The sequence below is a fragment of the Lampetra fluviatilis genome, chromosome 7 (genome assembly GCF_964198595.1).
Source record: "Lampetra fluviatilis chromosome 7, kcLamFluv1.1, whole genome shotgun sequence".
NCBI lineage: Eukaryota > Metazoa > Chordata > Hyperoartia > Petromyzontiformes > Petromyzontidae > Lampetra > Lampetra fluviatilis.
Genome location: NC_136281.1, coordinates 5,643,245 through 5,665,710, shown reverse-complemented (window position 1 = coordinate 5,665,710; position 22,466 = coordinate 5,643,245). Strand labels below are relative to the sequence as shown.

Here is a 22,466-nt window from a genome sequence, read left to right as displayed (position 1 = left end):
GCAAAATCCCAGATGAGGCCCCCTAATCCTCAAGCTAAGCTAACCCACTTGCCCCCAATCTCTACCACCCTGGGGCCTTTCATAAAGTTGAAATTGAGGACCCCTGATTTTATAAATATCATCATGTTCGAATACTGCAGAACAAAGTTGAGATTTTTTGGGGTTATTTGTGCTTGTGCACCACTACCAACGCTGTAACACCGCGTAATTAGTTTAACACGAACAAGCTGGTCACTACTAGTCAACAGCAACAGCAGAGAGAAGCGGTGAGGCCTGATCGACAAGGAAGCCGAGACTTGGGAGTGAAAAGCTGATGCCATCATCACCTCTGTCCACTAGAGGGAAACCACGCATCATTCGCACAGTCGACTGGCCACTTCGAGTTTTAGAACCCAATCGGACATGATCCGTGGTGACATCGTCAACCATGGCAATGTGTCCTGCCGTTGGTGATGGGGTCAAAGACACTCTATTTTTCCCAACACAAACGGGGCCAACATGAATTTTAGTCACAATGTCAATCTGACCAAAAACGCCGTTGAAAGATAACAGTGTGTGCGTGTGCAAATGTGTTTGTGCATAAGTGAAGTAGAGCTTACCCATGAAACAGAGAGCCTGAGGAGAGTGTGAGCAGCCAGGTAAAGAGCAACGCAAGGGGAGTGAGAGGGGGGGTAGAAGACGTCTGAGATGGAGAGAAAGAAAGAAAAATGGAGAGGAGAGAGATTCACCAGACAAAGATGTGAGAAAAGCGAGACGCATCCAAGTTGCATGAAAGTTGTGTTTATGTTATATTACACTGAGCATGTTATATTACACTGGGTACGATTTAATTTGTTCTGCGTCATTTGTTGGGCATCTGGGTCGCGGAAAATGCTACTTAGCAAACTTTTGAAAGGAACACATAGGAACGATACATTTCTGTGTGCACAGAAGGCGGGCTTGCCGCCCTTCACCACTGACGGCTCTGAGCCTCACGCCTAGGCCTCAGGCACAGGAGGCACAACATAGCTCAAAAATGTAAGCATCTATCATTAGCAACCCCTGATTAAAAGTCGAGGGATGGAACAAGTGGGCATCGTTTTCGTTAAAAGCGCTGACAAGCATGCCCACCCTCCAGAATTGACGCAAGGCGTTCATGTTCGCACACCACATTCTCAAAGCCAAAAAACATAAACAAACACGCCCCTTCGGTCCCTCAAAACTGTCAATAGCTCGGATGGTATTTAGAGTTAAAAAAACACATCCATATGAGTTTGAAAAAAAAACATTTATCACAATTTCTCTGACAGGGGAGGAGACAGCCTTTTGTAGCAAGCCTCGGCTTCCACACCCACACGACTGCGTTGAAATCAGCAAAAAGAGCGAGCTTTGGCATTTCACTTTAAAAGTAAGCTTCGAGCAATTGCGAGAGGAGAAAAAAATAGTTGAACCTTATATTCGCAGCGTTCCAAGCTTGAGCAGAAGCAGACACAAGCACAGAAAGGGTGGTGGTTTGCACTCCCTTATGTTGGAAAAGACTACGACACATTTTTCTGCACAACTATGATCGCGTAGCTAGAGGCAACGGCAAAATGACGGAGTTGTGTCTAGCCAACGCAATTTATTTTATTTAAGAGTGTGTTTTCATAATATAGGTTTTTTTTGTTAAATTAATAGTGTGTTTTATCATCAATGCTTGGTCTAACTGGGCACACAACCTCCACTATGTGACCTCTGTCTGCGATCCAAATGGAAGTTACAACCCCAGTTACACCCTAGTGGGAGCAGCAATTAGACGTATCCACCAGTGGGCAACTACATTTTTTTTTACTTACAATAGAAAGTGGTGCAAAAACTGCTGCTGTCGACGACTGCACTAAAATTACCATAGTGGTACTAAAGGTGTTATTGGTGCGAGCCAGGTCACACTCTGGGAGACGCCAAACAAAAGAGACACCTCGCTTTGGCCGAGCAAGGATGGTGGCACGTGTCGGGTGGCGCGTGTCGAGCAGTGCTCACCAGGGAGCACGAGTCGTCGGAGCTTCCTGTCGAGTGCGTGGACTGCCGTCGCTTGCGCATGCCGCTGCAGTTGTTGGGGATCTTGAACGCGCAGCGCTTGTGGTAGTTGAGTCCACAGCCTTCACACAAAGTGCACGCCATAGCCACGCACAAAGACAAAGATCCCCCGCATAGCCTTTAACAGACTGTTGGGAAAAGTAATTTTAGCGAGCACCTATGAAGGCCGGCATGGTGCACGAGGGAGTGGGTGTCCAGCACCACCCCTGACCATCTTTGTCTCCCCAGTAGCGATATTTTTACACATCACACAGGTCCTCATTTTAAGCTGAGTCGACCTAGGGGAGGCCCAAGTCCGATTCTGATAATCGTGACTGGTGTTGGCCGTGAGTGGGAATACAACTCCAGTCCTCGGGTTCGTAGCGCAGCGCGCTAACCACTACACTACCACTCCCCACAGCCACACACAGAAAGACGAGCACACACACACGCACGCACATGACAACATCTCACCCGTATCACTATTAGCAGACTTTTGGAGCACTAATAGCGAGCACCTATGAAGGCACCAAAACCGGCCACCTTTGCCTCCCTAGAGCGAATGTTCACACACTGCAATATGTGCTCATTTTCGGCCAAGTTGAACCATGGAAACTCTAGGCCCACTGATGTTATCCATGGCCAGGAGTCAAACCCAGGCAGTCGAGATCATAGCGCAAAGCGTATTCCATTGCAGCGCGACCACGCAACAATTAGCGCTTTAGCCAGAGCAGCAAATTGGTGAGTCAAATGGTAAAACTTTAGTTGTACCCATTACGGAAAGTATTTTGTGACAGAGGTGAAACAATACATTGATTCATAAATTAATATCAATGTTAAAGGACACCATACATGCATTGGAATGTTTGTAAAAACTGATTTTGTGGTGGGGGGGGGGGGAGTGAATCCCTATTATAAATTCACTCAATACTCAAAACCTTTTGTGAAGGTGGGATAAATGGGTAGTGTAGTGGTTATTGCACTGCGCTACGAATCCCAGCTACGTGAATTTTGATTTCAGGCAAAGGTTAATATCAGTGGCAAGTGATATCTATACCGATCCTGGCTCCCACACTCCAACACGTATTTACCAGCATGGTGAATTATAAACAATCCCTATAGCTAACATGGTGCAAGGAGGCCTTCAAAGGGCTGAATGTTCACACGACAAAGCACCGATGCACCCTGTGCCTGACACCGCTGCACATGACCGTGAGTTTGAGCTCACTACATGGGGTCCATTTCACACGCAGGAGTGGAAGGCAGGGGGGGAAAAAATGTAGTTCAAGTCTGAGTGAATCACTGTGACCGGCGATAATTACCTCTGGCCAGGCAGGTTGGGGGCCAAGGACAGTTTTTACTTCACATTGTTTTGCATGCGCCACCAGATGTGGTGAGAGAACTTTTTCATGGACTGGCGACAGACACTTGACGTCCGTCACCAGTCATCCGAAGTGCCACCACATCGCCCTCCTTTCCTGCTGCTTATAATATCCAATAGCAAGTCCTTGCAATTGCACCGAATGTATGCTACGAAGAAAGGGCAACCACATGGCTGATGTCTGAAACATTTAGTCTGACAAAAGGCAACTGAAACAAACATTACTAACGTGAATATGTTTGTGCCGAGGCGAACACCACAACAGCTCGGTGTAAAGTCTCGTAACTTCAAATGCAGCTCAAATCGAAACCCGCGACGAGAATGATCGTGACAAAACAAGAATCCCACGGGTGTTCCTAGCCGCTACGACTGGACCCTGCGGGCATTGCGTGGGAGTTTCAAGGATCGCGTGCGTTTGAGCGTGCGTGCGTGCTACCTAAACGCACGCTGTCAATGTGACTCATTCGAGCTGGGAGATGTGCAGAGGTTCTCATCCCAAGGCATCTCCCCAAACAAATGGTGACGTGAAGTGAGAGCAGATCTCAGCATGCCTCCTGACACATGTTGCAGCGACAACACAACCTCGCTATGAGGAAGCCGCAAGAGCTATGCGCTTTTAAAATTGAAAACAAATTTCTTTAGAACTGCTTTTTGTGTTTGGTTTAGTTGTCCATGACCCACACCTCTGAAAAGTACAGCTGCCTACATACAGCGTGAAATAAGTTCAACGTACATGCAACTTTGTCTGGGCTTTAAAGTTTCACTGCCTTGTCGAGCACATCCTGGCAAAATTTCTTAAGCAAAATGTCTCGTCAAATATTCGGGTGAATAATGTGTCTTGGCAACAATCTTAATGAAGCCAACGGTAACTTAATCAAGTGAAGGGCATTCAGATTCATTATTTTACTTTGAAAAAGTAAAGTTTAGAAAACAGAAATGATAGAACATTTTTTAATTACATTTTTGTAAGTTAGATGTGCAATTCAATATTCTGAACCTGATGGGTAATGCAACAAAATGGGCTGTTCTTGCAAAGGGCATCCAACAGCCCTTAAAATCCACTCAGTGTAGACTACTCACTTTGCTTCATTCCTGTATGGAAATTACCAGGCGCAGTCAACAGTTGAGCCACTTAGAGATTTTGCAATCTCTAAGTGTTAAACAAAGCACCTTATTTGCCTATTTTGCAACACGTTTGCAAAACAACGAGGCATTACAATCAATCGCGGACTCATGTCTACGTATAACAAAGTCGAGGTATGGAGGGCCAACCGGCTACCCTCAGCTGCACCGTGAGCAGGTTCCTGGGCCTCACCCTCGCACTTGAGGCCCTGCCGCACAAGGCCAAACAGCATCTCCCCACAGTGGTCGCAGAACGTGGGCGACTTGTACGAGTGCACGAAGAGAGCATGCTGCCGGATCTGGATGTCCTCCAAAGTCGCCGATCCTGCCAGGAGGGGGTGGGGTGAGGTGGGGAGAACACGAGGGTAGAGCGAGAGGTGGATGAGGGGATGAGAGGGCAGGTGGAGGCACTTTACAGCGGTTGGCAGCCCTGGTGTGCAACCACCACCAAAAGGTGTCATTTCAAGTCAAGTAATTATAGGGGGGGGGGTATAAATTGTTTAAACTGCTTAAATACAGGTGGGGCGGGGTTTTTTCTACAGACACTGCCTTCCAGGAATAAGTGAGTGATTTGTGCAGCTGGCTTCAAAGTTGCTCCGCTCATAAAGACACAATTAGCACACAATGAGGCTTTATTTAGACCTGGTCGATAATGCGCACTTCAAGCAACGAGGCAGGCTTTCTGCCTTGGTCATTGAGACAACGCGAAAGCAGACACTTAATGAGTGCTGGCTTGGTGGCACGACCATCAGGCGCTCGCTGCTGCGGCGTCATCCTCATACATTCATGCAATCTACCAGGGTCAACGAAACGGTACGCACACCGCGCAGCCCAGAGCTGCCACCCCCGTGCCCAGGATCGTCCTCCTTCTGAGGCAGCGGTCCCAGGAAACCTGTAAGTCTCTCCGGGGCATTAGAAACTACTTTTTTTTTGTCAGCGACGGAATAAGATATTCGTCTCCCACGATATGCCCTGATTCTATTGTATCCTCGTAGGTGGCAACCCTCGATGCAGCATCCCGACTGGAAGGAGGGGGCTCTGCAGCGGTGGTGGTGGTGGTGGGGGGCCAGCTATGTTTGAACGACGACCGACGACGAGGCAACCAGTGTTGTGGTGTACGGGAAGCGGTGAGGCTCGGGTGGGACCGGCACGCCTCGACATGCCCGGATCCCAGCCCGGCTACGCTAGGCCTCCCCTTGGGCGTTTTCTCACGCTCAGAGCCACCCACAATTACACTCAATTCTCGAGCTGCTGTAGCAGGGGGATTCGAATTCACAACAACAACCGGACACTCTTGCCGGTGCACATGCCACCCGCAAACTAGAAAACTTACGAAAGGTCCCCTGTTTGGCCTTATAGACTGTTGTGGCAAGTACTGTTATAATGAGCAACAATTAAGGAAGGAAAGGCATATGCTTGTCTTGGTGTGGCAAGGGACATTCCTGGCCAGCTCCCTTTTGTTTCTTCGGCATCAATGCCAACACATTACACCTGGTACGTAACTCATTTAAGGCTGAGTTGACTTAGTAGAGGGACAGGACAGGTTTGTTTTCCAAATTTCCCAGAGTGTTATGCATGGCCAATACCAAGGTGCAGTTGGCTCCATTCCAAAGGGAAAAGCACACAGATTATTTTACTTTTGTGACAACTTTATTTCAGCTGTGCACACGAGCGAGACACGAGTGATGAAAGTTAACAACCCCTAGGCGCAAGCACTCACGGGGCATAACACCGGGACTATAAAATGTTTCCTAAACATACAGTATCATGTCATTGAAAACTCTGCATACACTAAAGTTAACCGCCACAACGAGCCGTTTCAATATTTGAATATATGGGTCTACAGAAGAACTGTAAAAATTTACCTCGACACCGAAATGAACGGCTAAAACGTGCTGTATTATTGTTGCCAACACCACCTCTCTATGGGTGACAGTGGCATGGTTGTGTGTGGCAGCAGCTGCCGCGTTGACACAGCCTAAATAAATACAAAATAGACACTTTAAAACCAATCCTGGTGACATTTTTACAGCCAATTTCCCACAGCCATCAAGAATGATAATGCACGAGTTGGCACAACATCGATAGCGTTATTTACTTTTGACGCAAATCCGCACAAAGCAAAGCAGGTGGTGAAGTCGCAGATTTCTGGCCGGAATTTACCCGAGAATGTTTTCTGGTAAGTCTGTGGCACCGTCGTTCTTGGCGGCATCCATTCATACGGTCACGTCGCTCGCAATCACGAAAGTGTCCGTACCCCCCCCACCCCCTCTGGGGATTGACTGTAAAATCAGAGCTCACTGAGCAGAGACACCAGCCTAGGCCCACACCGCAGCCGGCAGCCAAGTTAGGCCACAGCACTGTGCAATTTGGCAATTTGTTTACTAAATATTTATCAACACAAACGGTATCACACATCTGCTGTTCTTGTGTTTAGGATGTAATGTGATGATCTGATTCGATACTGGGCTTCCTCCGAAGTCGACCCAGGCTTAATATGGTAACTTGCTGACCCGCCCATACTGGAAATCTGTGAAAAAGAGCTTCATGGCTCATCGGATCCCTCTAGTCTAAAGAAAGATTATGATTCTGCTTACGATTATACTTTGATTTGTCTTTTTTTAATCCCAGCTGTACATTTTCACGTTTTAATTAACAGTTTATATTTTGTAATGCCGCACTATTATGCATACACAGTAACTTTCCACTGTTTTGCACGCCAATTCCTAGGCCCCAGGACCCTAGCACATGCGTTTCTCATCTCCTTATTGCTCCTCACATCTCCCTCGCAAGGCAGGAGCCAGAGGGCAACGGTGTGAATCTCCACGAGCAGCGCACGAGGAGACCGGACGCACGTGATGATTGAGAAACAAAAATGTATGTATGCGTACAGTATTCGCCGAAACTGCGTTGGCAGTGGTGCACAAGCACAAATAACAAACAAAAACCCAAGCACGTTCGTCAACAAGAGAGGTCACCTCTCTGTACTATGAAGAAGGGCCACTGCTCAAAATGTTGCATATTGGATACTTAGTAATAATAATTAAAGGCACATTTTCTTTGTCCCAGCGCCATAGTTCAGAGCAAATGTCAGAATCTTTATCTTTATTCATTTTCATTTTTTCACAATCAGAATCTTTATTTATACTGGAGGAATCCGATGAGCTATTAAGCTCTTTTTTCACAGATGTCCAGTAGATGTCACGAGGCCTATGGCGATGCTCCAAGGTCCCCTGGCAGAGCATTTCCAGCCCAATGGAGAGGCGACGCGAAACGTCCTGCCGGCCACTACGGTTCGAGGCGCAGTGCTGTGGGTGAATGCGTTCACGCGCACGCGCGTGCGTGCGCGTACGATCTCGCCGCCTCGAACGCATGACGGCGTCCGGGCGGCCCACGTCGTGTACGTCGCTTGGCGAGGGAGTGAGTGGGCACCGCAATCGGCGCGCACCGGATTCGCGCACGGCGTCACGCCGCTCACATTACCAGCCGCCGTTTAGTGTTCCCGTGCACTGTATGGGAGTAGCATTGCTTCGTCAGCCGAGGTGGGGGGGAGGTGGGGGGGCCGTGAAAATTTACGACGAAGCTGACAAACGTAGCCCGGCGACTCGCCAGACGTTGTGGCCACGGTATGGGTGGGCACTGTCACTACTTTGCGCGTTTATCATTTTCGTACGTCTGCAACATTGCAGACGTAAATGCGTCAATGTTCAACACTGTTTTACAGGATGCTCTTGACTTTGTCGTCTGTACTCTATTATTATGATGATTATCATTGTGCTCGTTTTACCCAGGTAAGCCTCACTGAGTCTCACAATTCTTTTTTCAGGCGGGTCCTGCCAAGGTGACAATTGAGCAATTCAAAGTTTCCAATTTACGTTGTGTATTTTGTTGTAACATTGCAATGCATAATGCACTAAGTTAACAGTAATTTGCATAATTTTTCATGTTTATTCTTGGTACCCGTACATGCGCGGGCCGTGGAAATGGGGGGGGGGGGGGGAGGCAGAGGAAATGCTGAAGCATTCGTTTCAAATGGGTCAACTCGCTGGCGTCACCACAAACAGTGACGAGTGGCAAAGTTGTGTCTGCGAAGCGAACAACCGCTAGCTCAATGGTCAACGGTGAGAAGCGGTCTCTTCTATGTGGAGGAACTGTAGCCAAGGGGATAGGACTCGTGGCGGCTTAGTTTAACATATGAATGAAGTGGCAGCTTTGAACCCTTTCCTCGGATTACATGGGGTTTGTTTTACCCACGCCCTTGGCTTCAGCACCTGTCCACCGAGTGACACTGTTTCTAATGTATGTAATCTATAGTGGATTCCACTTAAAATGTGGTCTGGTTAACTGCAAAACCCATGTCTTCATAGAGATATGCGATTTTTCACTGGCAATTTCTCCGTATCTGGCCGTGACCAAACGGTGACATGCTGACTTCCCAACGCATACGAATCTACCCTCGGGGCTAAGTAGGACCAGGGATGGAGCTAACGTGTTCAATGCATCTGTCGGTACACTGAGGGCACCGTGTCACCTCGTCACCTACACGCATTTCGACGTCACACACTGCATGCGATGTCATCGGCACGGCTCGGCCTCTGTCGTGGAAAAACAACTTCACACCTCCTGATCCCTGGGCAGCCTAGCCTGGCATGGCCCTGGTGCGGTTCAGATGTGCCAGTGAAAGCAGGGTGTAAGTGGAAGGCTAACTTACCCAGGTCTGCCAGTAGTGTCCACTCGGACCGTATATAAACCAGGATGAGCGAGAGAGACTTACTGGACAGGACCACCTCGATGAGGTCGCCCTCCTTGACGCTCTCCGCCGACGTTAGCAGCTGCAGGACGTTCTCAGACTGCGGGTCATGGCGGAAGAGCAGGATCTTCTCGTACATGCCGTAGAAGCCGCACTCCGGGAACTACGGCACAGACGCACGGAGACATCGCACTCGCGGTCAAAAAAACATCCCAAACTCATTGCCATGGCTGAGGCCAGAAAGGGGTCCTTGAATTAGCAAAATGTGGACTTGGTGGCTTGGCCCATTATCTTGAAGCCAGCGAGCGCCTTTAATTTTGTGTTGTATATATGAAATCTTAAAAATCCATATCAACACTGTTTCTACAAACTCACACGTGCATGCCCATACACATATACATGCATTACAAGCATGACTCATACTTAGAGACATTACTCATACTTGTCTGCATTTGTCGTATGAGCCAACATGATGTGACAACCAACAATCAAACCGTGTTTGAGGTTTTACTAACTGTTGGGTGAAGGCTCCCGCACGCCGTGTTGGTCATAACAGTTGTTTGGCCATACTTCGCCATTTAGGTGAATGCGAATTTGTGAAGAGGGTGGAGCCCAGGACCGGTTGAGATATCATCTGCCACTGGCACGAGCCATGACCGGTAAACTTGGGTCACTGGGTTTCGTAGCATAGTTCATCAACCACTGCGCGCCACCACCTCTGTATCATTTGTGAAAATAATTATATAAAGCCCTTTGTAAATCTACTGCTGGATGAAGGCCTCCCCAGCCTAATTTCAGTTGCCATCATTCTTACCAGAAGTCAAACCCTTAAGTTATTTGAATGATACAAAATGTCAAAAACGATTAACACGGTGCCATCGAACATGCGTCAAGACACCGAGCAATGTTTAATTTCACAAAATGCAACTTTTGTATTGCGGGAAAAAAAGGTAAATTATAAAATAAGCACAAGGATGGAAATTGATTCACTCCGACTTGCATTACATGTACCGTCCCTGAAGGGCATCACAACGAACATTTTGTCTGTTTGTTATCGCGTGCTGCCCGACATGTGCTACAAACACAAAAACCAAAACACACGCTCTTCCCGTATACATTTCCGAAAGCAGGCGCTCTCCTAAATGCTCCGTTAGAAATTAGGGCATTGCCGCAGGGACAGATAGCAAAGCCTCGCAAACACCGGCAATAAAATAAAGGTGGCGAAGAATGTTTTGTAAATCGACGTTTTTTCAAAAGACGAAAAAAAAGGCTCTGCAGCATGCGAAAAGGGTTCGTGATTTAACATCCTCGCTCAATAGCGCAGAGATAAATTAGGAACACGACAATGTCAAAGCCCCCACGTGCTCCGAGCTAGTGAAAATGGCAATGAGGCGTTTGAGTCTGGCGGATCTCACTGACGACAGACATAGCCAACGGTCACTCGAGCAGCAGACCCAAAGCAGGAGCAATGAGCTTGAGAGGACACTGCCAAAACGATGTGTTTTGTACATGGCCGCTCCATCGCTGGCCACGATAATCCGCGGCCACGTCGCACTGCGCACTGGCCTGGGGCCCGAGCTGAAGATTGTGTTGTTTAAGCCAAAAAGGGAAAGAAAAAAAAGTTCCGCTTTGCACTCAATCGACGATCTGTGAGCCTTCAGAGAATTTCGACATTACCTGTGCGCTAGAGGGAAAGGCTTTTTTTTAAACAGCCCCCATACAAAAACGCTTTCAGTTTTCAGAGGCGTTAAAGTGCCTAAAACCCAGTGGGACAGTTTTTGTTGGCCGAGAAACGCTCCTGCTGGCTCCAGAGCTGGCAGGGTGCAAGTAGCAACGGGGCTGGGGCGCGCAGCCAGTATATGGGGGAGTAGTGGAATTGGGGGAAGAGAGGTCAGGAAATTGCCAAAGATGTGGAGAAATACAACTAAAAAGAGACTGATGATTGTCAAGGGAGCAAACACTTCGTTATCACAAGGGCAGGGAGTGTTTCTTTCTTTCCATGCAGTGAGATGCACGGATAAACCCAAGTGCTCAATCGTTGCCAGTTCTTTGCGCCAAAACTCTGCTAAACACAGTGCCATAGCTTGTCAAACAGTGTTTTTTTATAAATATATATTAATAATTCTAATATTATTTATTAAAATACACTGCCTTAACCCAGACATCACATTCACCATTTTACAGGATTCAAGCAAACTTTGCTTCGTGAACGAAGAAAAAACAATGCTCCTACTGTATGTATACAAGAGCCACACACACACACACCAATGGTTGATTAAATTAATATTAGCAATGGCATTATGAACCTAGTCAAACCAGTCGGGACAGCCCCACTGTTCACCACAGCTCTAATACCACGTTTCCATGGCCACTGGGAACCAGGCTCGGATGGCCCAGGCGCGGCCCAGGGGCGGCCCAGGGGCAGGCCAGGGGCAGGCCAGGGGCAGGCCAGGGGCAGGCCAGGGGCAGGCCAGGGGCGGCCCAGGGGCGGCCCAGGCTCGCCTCTGAAAGCCCTGCCAGGCATGATGGTTGGGGAAGAAACCTTTAAATGTTTATAGATTTAAAAAACTTCAACGTAGGCATACACCATATTAAGTTAAACTTTTTCCAACATTATCATTCGTCGGGCGTGTTTTTAACGCCAGCACGCCAAGAACGTTCGCGACTAAGCGAGTGACGGCACTGCGCGTGGAGTTTCCTTCGCGTGCAGATCCCCATTACGATGCAACTGGCTGCGGAGTCGCCCCAGATAGAAGCGTGTCACGCAGTCATCGTGCTGCGCTCGCACGAGTCGGGGAGTCGAACTGGACTGGGGTCCACGCGGTGCCTGGAACGAGCCAGCCCAGTTCAAGCACTGGATCAACGCAGTTCCACGGGGACGAGGCACGTGCCACGAGCTCACACCCGGCACCATCGCCACCATCATCACGGCGCAGTGGCCAATGTGTATTCACGGCATTCTTCAAATACCACGCACAAAATCAGAAGATTTCAAGGCCGCTTCCCGCAGCCACCACACTGCATAATTATAGGGTGGAAGCACGTGCAGCCGAGCGGTCAACGCGTGGAGCAGCCGTGGGAATTTGCGTTAGGAAAGAGAAGCAACTGCACCTGGGGGCGGGGGTGGGCTCACCGCCATCGCCCGGTCACCGAGACGCAGCTGCAATCGTTCGTCTCCCCCTTCTGCCATGCGCTTCTCAGCAGCGTGACAGCAGCGTGGCCCCTGCATGGCGTTTAACGGAGCCCGGGTGTCCCCCGTGTGTCTCTCTCGGCGTCATCTCACGGGGGTGTTATTGCAACGCTACGTGTAGATGGAGTGAGGGTGGTGTGGCGGTGGGGTGTTACAGAGAGCAGCTGTACAAGGACGGATAGAGAAATGCAGAGAGAGCTATGTAATAATAAACACACAAAGACACGTGGAAAGAGGCAGAGCGAAAGATCGACACAGAGCGATACAAACACAGAGACACATGCAGAGAGACGTAGGAAGAGAGAGAGAGAGACAGGAAGCAATGCACGGAGAGACAATGGAGACAAAGTGGGAGGTAGAAAAAAAAGAGACGGACACAAAAACAGAACTCCCTCATTGTCCCTCCCCAACCCCTCTGCTCGCATGCCCCAGTAAAGAGTTGGGAGAGTCTCACAGTCTCCGATGTCCGACTTCGTGATCGCCCCTGCATATCTATGGAGCTCGCGAAGTTGTGACAATGGGCACAGGACATCTCCGAATCAACACCGCAAATCTGGAATTTGTGAAATCTCGATGAGCAGCAGCAGCGGCGCACAATCAACGGGATTGAGAGTTCAAATCAGGGCAAGAGCAGGAGGAGGAGGGGTCAAGTTGGCCACGTCCGCTAAACCTGAATTGGGCAGCAGGGGGGGGGGGTAACTTTCCATTGTTTTAAAATTCGAATGAGCAACTTGCAACAACCCTCGACAAACAGACGCTACTTATTTAGACAAAGGTTCTACCTCTGTTTATGCTCTCGCTTCCAAAACCGCCCTGCCGTGTAAACAATCGTAAACACGCGACAGCAAGCCACTAACGGGGCCGTCTAAGCCCTCTCCAAACAATGTCCACCGTGAACGCGCATCAAAGCGCAGCGCAGGTCACCGCTGGCGACATCAGATCAGCCAGGCGTGGCCGCGTCGTGCGTGTGTGTGTGTTACAGGGGGGGGAGGGGGGCAACAAGGAGACAAGTGTTTTACTGTGCTTGGAAGCAGCAGCGCTGCTTCTCTCTCTGTTCATCCCTAAATCACAGCCTCTTTGGCAAAAGAGATCAACTCGCCGGGCGGGAGCGGTTGCGTTGTTTAGGAGTTATTTGTTTAGGGGGGGGGGAGGGGGTGGATGGGTCAAAGAGTGCGTGATTAGCCAGCGTTCCAACTTCATCTGAAGTTGTTTAAGAGCAAATGGAAAAAAAAGTTACGTAAAATATAAATAACAATAATTATGGTCGCGTTCAAAAGGGCGTTCGCCGTCGTAAATACCACGACCACGATAGCAACAACGCTGCGTCTGATGAAGAGCGCGATTTCAGGACAAAGGCCTCTCAGAAAGTGCTCAACGATCCGTAAACAGTGCCAGTAACTCGCATCAAGACGAAGAGGATAAATACAATCGAGCATTAAGGGGAGCCCAATTCCTAGCTGACGAATTAGAAGCGAAGAAGAACATGGGGGGCGATGGGGGGCGACCAGCATGGCGATGAATCCCAACGGAAACGGGGGGAGGGGGAGAAGTGGTACCGAGGAGGCATCTCCATTCCTCGTATGGGGAACTTCTTTCGCACCGTACTTAGCCAACCTGTGCTAATCGAAGGTTCCCGAGCGCAACTTCACACCATCCTCGAGGGAATAACTCCAACAATGATTCTTTAAGATCATCATTACAGCAAGTACGTTCAATCAGGGTGTTTTGCAGAGTAATCTTGGCACTGTGCGCACACACACACACACGGTGACTTCCGATAACTATATGCACGATAATACTGGTAGGAACCTCCTGGTGACACCAGCCCACAGGGGATTATTGTGTCCGTCCGTCGTGCAAGGAGGGGCTGGGTGGGGAGGGTGGGGAAGGGAGGGTGGGGAGGGGCTGGGTGGGGAGGGTGGGGCTGGGTGGGGTGGGGAGGGGAGGGTGAGGCTGGGTGGGGAGGGGCTGGGTGGGGAGGGGCTGGGCTGGGTGGGAGGGGTGGGGCTGGGTGTGGGGTGGGAGGGTTGCTGCTGGGTGGGGAGGGGCTGGTCACCCCGTGGTGCTCTTATAAAACTCAACGTTTAACCTACTCACGCCGGCTTGTGCCCGCCCTCACAGTCGGGCATATTTGCGGAATACACCACGCCGCCGTTGACCCTGGCCATTGACCGAGCAACCCAACGTTCCTACCAGCTCCCTCCACAGGAATGTGTTTATTCTGCTTGTCCCAATCTTTGGTTCTGCTTACATTTTATGCGCGATGCAAATACTGTATATTTTATCAGCAGCCATGATCTATCCACTGCTGGGTGAAGGTCTCCCCCTTGTCATCATCATCTCATGGTTTCGCGATGCAACAATCCGTCGAGCTCCTGCCCAGGAGTCAATTTCATTGCTCCATCTTTCGCGATGGATAACCCTTTGTGCATGTTACCTTCTTAGGAGGGAACTCTCACGAACGAGTACAGATTCCACACGAAGGAACCTACTTCTCTTTTCAACCGACCCACCCCACCTAGACCAACATATCCTAACTACCTCCCTCCAGAACGAATCTACGTCCTGATCCACTCATCCACCCACGTAGCTTACTCACCCACCTCTATCTGATCGACCAGCCTACACACCCACCTGCCTATCCAAAATATCCAAACCACCTCCGTGCCAAACCATACTACTTACTGACACACCCACCCACACGCCTCCCTACCCACCTACCTATACACCATAACCTACCTCTCTCCCTGCCAAACGAATCTATTTACTGACCCACCCATACGCCTACCCACTAACCCCTTATAACCCACAACATACCCATGGCGGTGCATACTGAGCTGTTTTGTGCAATAGAATGAGATTGGCAGGGCCGAGAACTGGAGCCAAGATGGGTTGGGACAAAATGATGAGCACACCGCCCCCACTCACTAGAGGCGAGCGGATGGACAGGTGTGGGAAACTGAATCACAATATTCAAATTAAGATGATGCTCTTGGGGGTTGTTTTTTCACATGCTTACGAATTTTATAATATGACGTGTCCCCCGAGCGCTCGCAGCCAGCCATAACGGGAAGTATACTGAACGTGGTGTGCCGGGCATGGATTTATTTTTCCAGTCTCTTACCCGAATAGACCCCCCTCCCCCCACCACGTAAAAAAATGAATAATGTAATTTTATTTAATTTTATTTAGTTTTTTTGTGTGAGCATCTTCGTCTCTAACCTGAACATATTTGGCTGTTTTTTAAAAAAAATTCTACAAATAACCTCATTGTTATCATTTATTGCAATATACTGTAGTAGTGTTCAGCCATCATGCTCATTGCTATGCCCCTGTTGGCAGAATATGCTGTTAAGAGCTGCATGCAAGTGCGATACGCACTTACAAGCAAACATAGATGCCCGCACCCTCAGTGTCACTCATCACTTCTGTTCTTCATGCTTCCTGTTCGTGTGAAAACACCGAGGGGCTTTTTAAACCACACATCTTTACCAACGACTTATTTTACCGCTTTAAATTCATCCCCATAGAAACACAGCATTCTAACGAGCCCATTAAGCGTTTTAATGCATCGCGTGACTTTCAAGACACGGGCACTCCTCAGCTGCGAACGAGGTGGATGAAATAACCTCCACCACCCCGCCACCTCCAGATACACAAAAAATGATGAAGACAAAAAATCCCCCCCCCCCCCATAGGCTTAACAGACTGTTGGTGCAAAGGGCTGTTAGCGAGCACCTATGAAGGCCCACACAGCACACGAGGGGGTGGGTGGGTGGCCAGCAACACATCCGGCCACCTTTGTCTCCTTATTGGCGATGTTTACACACCGCACCAGGTACTCATTTGAGGCTGAGTCGACCTGAGGGTGTGGCCGAGGATGAGTTAAGATAATCGTGACTGGTGTTGGCCATAAGCAGGAATCGAACTTAGGTCGCCAGGTTTGTAGCACAGTGCGCTAACTACTCCGCTACCGCTCCAGACAATACAGCACGCACACGCACGCACACACTCGCACCCCTACAAGTGCAAACACGACTTGTTTTAATTCTAGATTTGTGTTGCCTCCGAAACGTCGTGATTTTTGTTTTTATTTTATTTTACTTTCTACGTGACTTTACCGAAAAAACCTAAGAAGACGACTTGTTTTGTTTTTTAAAGAAGGTAATTACACCAAATTGCAATCTCTGGTCTTCAAGACCAGGCCTAGGCCTCGAGGATGGATATTTTCCCAACTCTTGTCCTCGGCCTTGGGCATGACCTCTGGTGTCCTTAGTCCAAGAACCTTCAGCACTTGGGTCGTGTTTCAAACTGGTCACGTGTAATTGCTCATAACAATAACTTTCACAGAAATTCAACATGTTTTTCATTTTAAACAATTGATCTTAAAACATTTTATTCAAACTGTGAGGACGTTAATGAAATGTAATCTATCACTTTTGTGTGAAAGCGCTTGAGTGTCCATGATGCAGCTTTGCTTACTGTAACTACGCAGGCAACGCAGGGGATGCAGCCGTGGCTGGATTTGACATTGACCTCAACCTTAACGGCCTTGGTTTGTGCTTGGTCTTGTAAGCTCCCTGGTAAACATGGGACGTTCGGGCCAACGTTGGCTCAACGTTTGCATCTGTTTATGGGTCCTGACTTCAACCTTTGCCCTTGTGAGTACCAGATCTGAAATCCATGTCTGTCAAATGCAAGCACTTTCCTCATCTGAAGAGGCAAATTCAACAGAAGCGCAAAAAAAATGCATGAAGCCTGGAAACAAATGCTAATATATCTGGGCATTACATCGAAACACATTACAGGAATCTCAGCATGTTTTGGATGTGAAGATAACATAACCATAATGTTATAATTTACCATAATGTTAAACTTTTTAAGATGTTTTGAAACCAAACCTCATACATGCACACACATGCACAGACACACACAGATGTGGATGAAACGATTTGGCATTCAATAGCAACCATTCCTGTATACTTTAGGGTAGCAAAATAATGTTCTCTCATTTAACAGGCACCCTACATATGTTGCGTATTACTAAATCTCAAGACTTGTTTTTATATTCGTGTGGAAGGATCCTGCGCAGGCCTGATAGGTGAATTCCATTCCCGAGTTTTTAGCATACGAGAGGAAAAATAAGAGTGCACGGATGAAACCCTATGGATACAAGGGAGATAAACACTGAATGCTCCACACAGATATATTCAATAATCCATTGCTGTACTGTCATCACCTGACCAACTCGCAGCCCAAGTCTTTTTACCATCGAACAAAGATGGCCACCGCATCGCGTGCTTCCAGATGCCCTTCTGCGTCCGTCTAAAACGCACTAGAGTTATGCACTTTCAAATCTACATTGAAAACTCATCTCTTTCGAACTGCTTTTTGTGTTTGGTTTGTTGTCCTTCCCCTGCACCTCCGATTAACACGGTTAGCTACGTATGGTGCGAAAGAAGTTTAACATACAAGTCTAAACCTAAACCACCAAGTATTCTATTGCCCAGGAGTCACCTATACAAGTACTAACCAGGATCTAGCCTGCTTAGCTCCGGATTTGGCCGTCGGCAGTCATCATCACGATGCCCCCCCCCCATCGCTCGCCGAACGGCCACGAGCGGCTCTGATGTCATCTTTCCTAAGTGGGTTAATCTCGCGTGTCCACACACGACCAGGGGGCCTCTGCTATCAGATGAGAGAGCAATGTGTGGCACAGCCACAACCTCAGCCAAGTCGAAATGTATTTTGGCAAACGCAGCGGCGTAGCTATCGAGCGTGCAGGCGGTGAAACTGCACAGGGGTCCACGTGCCGGAGGAGTCTAGGTTAGAGCGTGGCGGGGGGGGGAGAAATCGGCCAGGGCGGTAACCCCCGTTTCATTCCTTCCACGAGGCCTCGCACGCTAAAGCCAAGTTACGCCGCCGAGCACGCGCCGATCGTGGCGTCGCAACGGCGAGTTCGCAAAATGTTCACGTGTGCCGTGTGCACGCCCCAAGCACGTGCGTTGCTCACGCCGACATGCACGTGTGAAGATGCACAATGGACACAACACGCGCGCGCGAGCGCACTGTGCGGAGCGCGCACTGAAATGCTCCCAGAGAGATGGACGCATATGGGCTGATAAGGGTCAACGCAAACTTCTTCTTGTTTTGTTCGCCACCTGTAGGCTGCGTCAACTCGGCAATCTGTCGCCAACATCACCGAGCGGACTCGTCACGATAAAAATATGTGACGCGCACGGAGACGGTGACCAGCATGATCGACTCCTGAAGTAACCAATGGATCTATCCATTGTGCATGCAAATTATTTGGTGATGCTGCTGCTGCTGCATTGGCAATTGTACACAAGCACTCACCACATTCGCCAATAACACTGCCTAAAATTGGGAAAGTATACAATAAGTGACGTTTCAGGTATTGGGCCTTCTTCACAGCACATACAGAAGCCAGATATGTTTTCTCTCTTTTTGACGAAAGTGTTGAGTTAAATCTACGTATTGATTGAATATTTTCTACAATCATTACTATTTTATCTCTTCTCTGGTTCTGCCTGTCCATCTTCTTTTTGCTGTTGCGCGCTTGTGACACACGTGCCATTCGACACCCCGGACGCCCTTGCGAATGAGACGTTCCATTTTAGGTGGTCATCCGGTTGAAATTTTTGTAGGATCAGAATGATCACATTCCAGAGATGATGGGCCGAATGAGAACTCTCCACCTCATTCTGTATTTCACCAGCTTAATGGCATCCTCTACTTTGTCACCCTATTTGTTTCAAGAGATTTACGGCTCATCGGATTCCTCCAGTACAATTAAATATTCTGATTCTGAAAACAATATTGTGAGTACTGTAATACTGTCCTGAGTAAACAAGCGTTTTTTTACTTTATGTAACGAATGAATCAATTTAACCCATTAACCGTTTTGCAAACTCATTCCAGCGTCATAGTTTTAACATCTCAGGCCTCGGACACGAGGAAATGAGGGTAGAAACAAGCACGTTACGGAGAACATTCAAGCACACGGATGTAACAAAGGAATAGAAATATCTCTCATAGTGCTGTGGTGTTAAACCCACCAACGCCACACCTGTTTGCGTGCGGCAGTGGAATGCACGGCTATAGCAACGCATCCATCGATGGTCATTATCAGTTCCATGAGTTAACGGTAGACATGTCAATCGCATGTATAAGAATCGCTATTTTATTTTCTATTTCAATACATTGTGCGTAATGGGTTTACATGACCCCCACGTAGCCGCCACAGGTGCCGCTTACGGTCATCGCAATGTTTTAAAATAGTAAGCGAATCCTGACCCCCCGAATCAACAACTGCATCGTGACAATTCCTCGAATCTCCGGGAGTTGGGAAGGTGAATCGTTATTCACCTCGTGGTTTGTATCTCACAGCGTTGGACAATCCACGACGGTTTCATAAGCTGCGCTGTTCTACACTGGGGACCAGGAGTTGTGGACCCCAACTGTTTCATTCAGTGATCGCACCATCAGGGACTCTTTCATGGACCAGCTTCATTTGTTATACCACTTTCCAGTAAAACAACTAACTATTAACTATTTTTATTTCACTAGCTAAGGCCCCACTTAGCTATGTAGCTCTTTTTCAGAAGCAACCTGGTCACAAACGATAGCTCCGTGAAGTGGCTTATCATGTGGAAATTTATAGCAGACAAATACTCTAAACGCACGTTTATAAATGTGGAGGGAAAAGCTGGAGAATCTGGAGAAAAACCCAGGCGACCACAGGGAGAGAACACTCCAAATACACAACAGGCGTCAGGGTTGGGATCGAACTCATGTTTCCTGCATACCAGGCGAGGGAGTTGACGTCTCGCCACCGCGGCGCCCCTAAAATAGTTTTCAAGGGGCCACATTCGAACAAACCGCGGCCTTCACACAAACCCACGGCTTGAGAGGCAATTCCATCTTGAGACAACCCCCTGGGCAAGAAGGGTGAGTGAGCTCTCCCATCCAGTGTGTGCGCGCGTGCGAGCTCGGGACAGGGAACAAGCGAGGACAAATTGCCAGCCGTCAGCCCACATGACAGAGTAAGAATGAGAGAGACGGCACACAAAATCCTAGAAATCCGCAGCCAATTCTATAAGTTGCCTAGTATTGTTTTAAGAGTGATTGTGTGGTGACGCTCTTGCGGCATTGGTCATACGGGGGCAACAAGGTCGCGGGGCGCGCGAGTTGAGTTTTCCAAACAGGATATTGCGTAATGGCCGTCCCACAGAGAAAATGATATTGCTGGGATTAATATTTAAACAATGCCACCACCTAAGAGAATAATGTGGTTTGCTCACAACAAAACATCCAGGCCCTTTCAAATAAAGGACTGCAAACCGAAACGCCAACCACGCTCCGGCCGGGCCAGCACGGCACGCAAGGGTGCCCCCGATTAGAATGACTTATGAATAATAAAATGTAATATTGCGATATAAAATTACAGGCTGCATGCGCAGGTCCACAGACACATACTTGAAGTCTCGTACTGTGCTGGTGGCTGGCCTGGAGAGGCAGCGTCTACTGGTTAAAGCAGTGGATACCTTAAAATAAGTCATAAATGGGCATTGAAGACTCTTGCGACAGTGCCAGCAACATGCTGCTGTGAGCACAAAGCAGCCTGGGGCACCGCTCAAGGCACAACGCATCGCAACGTATCACAACAACGCATCACAACAACGTACAGGGTCACAGTAGAGGATTGTGGGGAATCTCACACAATGGGTGAATTTAGCAATAAAAACTTTGAAACTGAGATAATTCTACCTTAACAATGGACGCGTTTGTGTGCGAGATCGGTTTGCCAGACTGAACCACTTTGTTGGAGCCAGTTTTAAAAGACCCTGACCATCATCAACAGCACGAGCAAAAAAAAGCTTGGCCCGTCCCTTTAACTTGCAGGGCCACATCAAAGTGTTGTTGGCGAACGTGCCTGTCTGTCCTAGCTTTGGTGAACACGCACCAATGTCTCCATTACCAGCAGTGGCGCAAAATCACCAAGATGACGCGGTTCGGCTGTTCAAAACAAAATGTTCATCTGCATTACGGTGTTTTAAACAGTTATACAATGGTCCGGAGGTAGCTGTGGTCAGTTCTCTAACACAAAAGATGGCACTGCTTTGCGAGTGATTACCTCGACAGCACAATAGGGATAGATATAAGAAAGAGATAAAAAATGCAAGCAATACTTTTAGAAACAGGGGAGCATGGTGCACGAGTTGTTCCTCTGTGGACCTGTGAATGGGCTACTGTATCATCAGAGGAAGAACATCACAGCAGTTGTGTCAGGATCCGGCCAGTCTCGAGGGCCCACCAGCCTCCCACGGGGCCTCACAGTGTGGATGGGGAACACGCAGGACATTGACTGCAAAAATAAATATCATGTCTCACTCTGCTCCACATCTCAGGGCCGGTGTAGTGGGCGCGTGGATGCTCGCGCGCGCCTCTAATCTAGACCTTTGGAAGCGAGATTGACAAATTGAGCCGTGTGAGACACATCCACCCGCAGGGACTGCAAGGTGTCAGGAGGAGGAAGTACAACAAAAGTAGGCCACTCATCCCGAATCGGGACAATCTGGCCGACAGAGTTTGGCGATTTGCATCCTGCCCAATGTATCGGCAGTTTGGCGCAGATGGTGCGCAATCGAACGAGCGGCGAAACAAACAATCCCTGCCCACAGCGGAAGATGCTGAGAGCCAATCGACCAGCCGGGAGAAAAACAAACACTGGGTGGGAAGCGTTGTTGTCCTTGCCACCGCCACCCAGCGACCACACGCACAGCAGGGCGAGTGGTGGAAAAAGGCAGCTTTTTGGGTGGCCCACGTGTGTATGAAAACAGGAACCCCGCTCTTATTTTGATGGGGGGGGGGGAGGGTTTTTTCCATGATATAAATAAAATATTCCTTTTATCTGGTCACGAGCGGGGAGAGGGAATTCAACACAAGATACATCTGCAGCCTCCGAC

The 22,466-nt window shown here is 48.6% G+C and overlaps 1 protein-coding gene across 1 annotated transcript in view; it reads right to left on the bottom strand.

Moving 5' to 3' along the window:
• LOC144933480 (serine/threonine-protein kinase D3-like) overlaps window positions 1-22,466 on the bottom strand; it is a 60,034-nt gene that overhangs the window by 15,089 nt on the left and 22,479 nt on the right. Inside the window, exons 2-4 of the mRNA XM_078858284.1 lie at window positions 9,312-9,450; window positions 4,731-4,862; window positions 1,999-2,117 (exon numbers count right to left, since the gene is read on the bottom strand). Coding sequence (XP_078714410.1) covers window positions 1,999-2,117; window positions 4,731-4,862; window positions 9,312-9,450 — 390 coding nt within the window. The remainder of the gene's footprint in view (window positions 1-1,998; window positions 2,118-4,730; window positions 4,863-9,311; window positions 9,451-22,466) is intronic.